This window comes from Cucurbita moschata, unplaced genomic scaffold (genome assembly GCF_002738365.1).
Source record: "Cucurbita moschata cultivar Rifu unplaced genomic scaffold, Cmos_1.0 Cmo_Scf00055, whole genome shotgun sequence".
Taxonomy (NCBI): domain Eukaryota; kingdom Viridiplantae; phylum Streptophyta; class Magnoliopsida; order Cucurbitales; family Cucurbitaceae; genus Cucurbita; species Cucurbita moschata.
The window spans coordinates 353,186-359,534 of record NW_019268571.1 but is presented as its reverse complement, the minus strand read 5'-3'; the positions used below and the strand labels follow the sequence as shown (position 1 = coordinate 359,534).

At 41.6% G+C, this 6,349-nt stretch overlaps 1 protein-coding gene across 1 annotated transcript; it reads left to right on the top strand.

Annotated features, from left to right (window-relative positions):
• The first annotated feature begins 1,040 nt into the window (after positions 1-1,040).
• Positions 1,041-2,884, top strand: LOC111436532 (arogenate dehydratase/prephenate dehydratase 6, chloroplastic-like). Its single transcript, XM_023074292.1, has one exon. The coding sequence runs from the start codon at positions 1,412-1,414 to the stop codon at positions 2,726-2,728; it is 1,317 nt and encodes a 438-aa protein (XP_022930060.1). The 5' UTR covers positions 1,041-1,411; the 3' UTR covers positions 2,729-2,884.
• The last annotated feature ends 3,465 nt before the right edge of the window (positions 2,885-6,349 follow it).

The following is a 6,349-nucleotide window of genomic DNA, read 5'->3' as shown; positions in this document are numbered from 1 at the left end:
CACCCACAGCCTCAGTTCACCTTCCTTTTTCCTTTTCTTTTTCTTTTTTTTTTTATTTTTATTTTTATGTAATTATTATTTTTTTTTTTAATAAATATGGTTTAATTGGAAATATTTTAACAATTATATGAAAAATACTATTTTATAATGTAAGTTGTAATTTTGTTTTAACTCAAAGGTTAATTTAAACCACACGTTTCCTCCTGATTTCACACCCACATATTTTATCCTTTTTATTTACTTTTCAAACTCACCTTTTTTTACATTTATTATAAACTTAACTTAATTTAACATATTTCCAACTAATTTACCATTTACTTTCAAAATTACTTACATTCACCGTTTACTTTCAAAATTACTGACATTCTTTCCAAATTCATAATAATAACATTTTGGTAACCATTTGTAATAAAAGGACAAAAGTATCTAATGACGACCCACTTAAATTATTGAATTCAAACTATAAAAGTTGAGTTGGGTTATATATTGTTTTCCCCTTAAATTGGGTTGGGTTGTGAATTCTATTTGGGTTGCTTGGATTGTGAAGTCCCACGTCGAACGAAATACTTAGTAGTGAGCTTACATTGTTACAAATGGTATTAGAGCCAGACATCGAACGATATACCAACGAGGAGGCTAAGTCCTGAAGGGGAGTGGTCATGAGGTGGTGTGCTAGCAAAAATGCTAGGCCCCTAACTGGATTGAGGGAGGAGTCCCGCGTCAATTGGATAAAGGAACAATTACTAGACGTTGGGTCTCAAAACAGCTGTTGGAAAGGAGAACAAACATTATTTAAAAGAGAGGTGAAATTTTACAAATTTTTAATTTTGAATGTTGGCATGACATTTGACCATATTCCTTTGCTGTGACAAGAGATCTTAAACACTTGAACTTAAAGAGAAGAAGTGCATGTTAATTACTTATTAGGGGTCGACTTAGACCAAGTCCACCATTAGACACAGACAACTGATCTAAAATTTAGAGTTGGTCCAAAAGATTTGCAATCCAATCTAGCCCAATCAGTATATCTATATATACTCAGGTGGTGGTTGGTTAAAAAAATGAGAAAGAGAAGGAGAGAGAGAGATGGGAAATAGAGAGGAGGGTAGGTGTGAGATTTGACCAAACTACCACATAGGGGGGAGAGAGTAAGAAGAAGGCAGCCATCCCATTGTGTGAGAAACTTCCCACCACTTCCCCCTACCTCCCCTTCCCCCCACCCCCCCCTTCCTCTTTCCACTTTCTTCTCCTCTCATTATATATATATATATACACCTAACCAACCCTTCCCCATTCCCAAATCAGCTCCCAAATCAGCTCCCAAATCATCTCCCAATCACCTCAGCAAGCAGCGCTTCCAATACACACAAAATCCAAATCCAAATCCATTTCTCAGCACAGCCAATTCACCATGCACTCTCTTATCCCCACCTCCTCCTCCGCCTTCGCCCCTTCCCACTCCCTCTTCAGGCCCACTCGCCCTCCCACCTCCGCCCGCCCCTTCTCCATCCAATGCTCCTACCGATACGACCCTCTCACCTACCCCAATGCCGTCGGCCCCTCCCGCGCCGACTGGCAGAGCTCCTGCGCCATCCTCTCCAGCCAGGCCCAGATCATCTCTCAGGAGGATCCCCAATCCCAATCCCAATCCCAATCCCAATCCCAATCCCAATCCCCTGCTGCTGACCACATCCCCTCTCTCAACGGCCACAACACCACCCTTGAGAATCTCAACCTTGTGCCCATCCAAACCCTCCACGACTCCACCGCTCTCAAGCCCCAACCCAAGCCCCTCTCCATCACCGACCTCTCTCCCGCCCCTATGCACGGCTCCAAGCTTCGCGTCGCTTACCAAGGCGTTCCTGGTGCCTACTCCGAAGCCGCTGCTGGTAAGGCCTACCCTGACTGCGATGCCATCCCTTGCGACCAATTCGAGGTCGCCTTTCAATCCGTTGAGCTCTGGATCGCCGATCGTGCTGTTCTCCCTGTCGAAAACTCCCTCGGCGGTTCAATCCATAGAAATTACGATCTCCTCCTCCGTCACAAGCTTCACATCGTCGGCGAAGTCCAACTCCCTGTTCATCACTGCCTTCTCGCCCTACCAGGCGTCCGAAAAGAGTATCTAACTCGCGTCATTTCCCATCCACAAGCCCTAGCTCAGTGCGAACACACTCTCACCAAACTCGGCCTCAACGTCACACGCGAGGCCGTCGACGATACTGCCGGCGCCGCTGAGTTCGTTTCCATCAACAACCTCCGCGACACAGGCGCAATCGCTAGCGCCAGAGCCGCAGAGCTTTACGGCCTCGACATCTTGGCGAATGAAATCCAAGACGACTCCGGCAACGTAACGCGATTCGTGATGCTAGCAAGAGAACCAATCATTCCCCGCACAGATCGACCGTTCAAGACCAGCATCGTCTTCGCTCACGAGAAAGGAACCTCCGTCCTGTTCAAGGTTCTTTCAGCCTTCGCGTTCAGGAACATCAGCCTGACGAAAATCGAATCGCGGCCGCACCGGAGCCACCCGATCAGAGTGGAAGACGGCGCCAACGCCGGCACGGCGAAGCACTTCGAGTATCTGTTCTATGTGGATTTCGAGGCGTCCATGGCGGAGCCTAGGGCTCAGAACGCACTGGCAGAGGTTCAGGAGTTCACCTCGTTCCTGAGGGTATTGGGAAGTTATCCCATGGACATGACCCCATGGAGTCCTTCTCGTGAGGATTAGCTCCTTTTTCTTTAATTCTATTTGTCATTGTTTTAATCAACTCACCCTTCATACCCTTTCTTATTTTTTGGACCACCAAAAACAGAGATTTATAAATTGTAATATTCAAAATTTCTATAATTTCTCTCCATTTATTACGTCATTATTCCTATTTAATCCCTTCCAATTTCGGATATTCTTTTGTTGGTTGGTATCATTTGTGTGCGTGCAGCTCTTCACATGGTGGAAGATAATAAGGAGACCTACAAATGTAATTTCAAAAAATATTAATTTTAGTGAATTATTTTTAATTTATATTTAATTTTTGTTTTTATATTTTTAAAATGATGGTAATTTTGACCCCTTAAAAATGAAAAAAAAAAAAAAAGTAAAATAGTATTTCAATCATTGGAGGGCAAATATGTCTTTTTGGTTTTAGCCAAGTGATTGACTTTTGCTCCACCGTTCATATTGGGCAAGAACACACAATTTATTACGATACTTTTAATATGTTATGACATTGTCTTTACCTAACATTGATAGGCAAACCATCGTATAGTTCTATCGATGATAAACAATGATCATCATTGGTGGTTGATTACTCAATACATACCATCATTGGTGGTTGATTACTCAATACACACATCGTGTAACCTTATTACAAAATAATTATCGGCAACCACCTCATGTGATCATTAGTGGCTAGTTATGTAATGACACTAGATTTCTACTTAACTAGAGTCAGTTTAACTTCATCATAAAACATAAATTTCATATTAAAACATAGTCATAGACTTACATGTTCGAAAACATCTTTAAGACAACACGACGAAATACTAAATGAAATAAATAAACATTAAATTTTTTTAAAAACACTCTATTCTAACCTAAGTTTATGAAAATAAATACAACTACTCTATGAATGTGTCATGGTCTTGAATTGCGATGTTTTCGTTAATTGTACCGGAGTGTCTTGCCTTTACTTGAAATGGAATTAGCACGTGACTTGCCTAATGGCTTTGGGATATCCCTCCTTGCACACCCGTGTTGTCTGGTATTGACCTTGAAATATTTTTTTCAACGGAAGATGCCAAGACTCTCACTCATGCTCTGACACACGTGGTACCACCAGGTGGCTTGCTTAGGCCACAACGCCTAAGGGTGGTAGAGAGCCAACACCATGCAACATACTGCCCCTATAGTACATTTTGAGGCATTTCTAATTCTTCTCAATAGATGTCATTTTGGCAAGCGACATACTGCCTTGTGCATAATCCGTCAGGTATCTGATTAACACCAAATTAGATGAGCTTTCATTTTTCATATAGATGAACTTAATTCCTGAGCCACATGCCGAAGCTCATATCAAAATTCTGACTTCTAAGGTTATGGCCCAAGGCCCTACCCAATCCTATTCAAGCTTGTTTTCAACACTTGTGTCACCTCGTTCTCTCGAACCTTGTGTATGCCTCGACTTAGCTTCAATGCACACTCTTGGTGTGTTGGATAATGCACCGTCCTCTTTGGTCTCATCATGGTACTTCTCAATCTTGACACTAGACAACTTTCGTATAGTTGGTTTGGGTGTATGATTTTGGGTAGCTCGGTAACTATCTTCTTCTTTGCCATCATTTTGAGAGTCTGAAAGTTCACGTGCCCAAGTCTTGCATGTCGTAGCCAAGTTTGGTCTGCAAGTGATGTCTATTGGGAGGTGGGCTAGCCTCCAATAGTATCTTGTATAGGTGGTTATGAGACCGTTTTAACTTTATCAAAACGGTTCTATTTCTGTTGAACATCTTGAGGAACGAGCTAGCTAACTCCACTCTACTTCCTTCTTTTTCATATGACCAAGACTAATAATGTAGCTCTTCAAGTATGGGATATATTATACATTGGTCAATAAACATTGGCCGCCATTCTTGCACTGGAACAAGATGGAACCTTTGCCTTGGATTAGTACAATTGATCCATCACCAAACTTCACGTTTCCAATGAGCTTCTCATCAAGCTCCTTGAACTTTGTTCAATCTTTGGTCATGTGGTTGCTTGCTCCATTGTCAAGGTACCATATGTTGGTCTCCACTCGGTCTTCTCCTTTTGTGAGAAGGTTCACCATAACCTTTTCTTCGTTGAGCATCAACAGGTTGGGCATCTTCTTAGCCAACATCAATGTGGGCTCTTGATATTGTGTTTTGCCTCCTCATCTTGCTTCTTGTTACGACACTCTACCACATAGTGTCCATATTTTCCACAAGAGTAACACTTGATCATACAAAGTCTTTCCAGGGATTGACATTGTCATGGGTTTGTGAGGTATTGTCACGGTCTCCTCTGCCACCATGTCCGCGACCACGTCCACGACCTCTGTTTTTCTTGTTATGGCTGCCACTTCCACGACCTCTGTTTTCCTTGTTATGATTGTCACGTCTCTTCGTACTTTAAAAAGAAGTGTCAGCCACATCATTCTTTTTCGTCCGTGCGAGCCACTCCTTATGTGTGAGTAAGATAAGAGGTGTTTTTCCTTCTCTTGTCTTCATAGCCACAAAATCTCTCCCCATGGACCTTAAATCGACCAACGACCTCCTCAACTGGCATATTCTTGAGGTCGTTGAACTGCTTGATGAAAGTAACAATTTGCATGAATCTTGGGCGAACAGCTCAAAGGAACTTCTTTACGACGGAGATCTCCTCCACCATGTTGCCTAATAAATGGATGCCATTAACGATCATCGTCAACTTCATGACAAAGTCGTCTATTGACTCACCGTCCTTCATATAGATAACCTCGAATTCACTCTTCAAGGTTTGTGCATTTGCTTCCTTGACACGTTGCACACCCACATGCATTGTTTGGTAGATGGTAGCAAGAGTCATCTTGTTCTTACGCTCTTCATAGCGTTGAAGCTCTTCATAGCGTTGAAATTTGTTTACTCACTCCTACAAAGTTGTAGGATCAAGCATTAGTAAGGACATCAATTCATAGCGTTGAAATTTGTCTACTCACTCCTACAAAGTTGTAGGATCAAGCATAGGACATCAATTGTTTGGTGAGAGATTTTTATTTCGTTTAGCCTTATTTAAGCATTTTTATCTCTCAATCCATTCATGAATTTTGTTCCGAGAAGATCCATCTATTTGGGATGTTTACAATGTCTTCTGACAAGGGTGCAGCTATGTTGAAGAGACAAATAAACATATCTAAGCAGGATTAAACATGATTTGAACCCACGCCCTTTCAGACTAAAACCTTAATTTGGCACTTTAGACCAACTCGACCATCTCAACATTCATGATTTAAAAAAATTAATTCAATCCCACGCCCTTTCAGACCAGAACCTTAATCTGGCGCCTTAGACCAACTCGGTCATCTCAACTTTGATTTCCACACAAGTACAATTAATTAGTTGCCTAGCACATGAGATCCTCCCAAAATTAAATGTAACTTTATGGTCTTATGCAGTGGTTGCTAGCTAACTTTCATAGATGACATTAAAGATTCGTGATACCATAATGAACAATGATGAGGTCATGTATAATTCAATTCCTAAGCAATGTAATTAGCCTGCCAAGTAAGATAGCATAAAAACTAGTCCACTCTATAACTCATATAGGCAATTCGTAGGATTGTGGCGTGATAGATTA

Coding starts and splice junctions, on each gene's coding strand:
- LOC111436532 (XM_023074292.1), top strand. CDS start 1,412: ATGCACTCTCTTATCCCCACCTCCTCCTCCGCCTTCGCCCCTTCCCAC.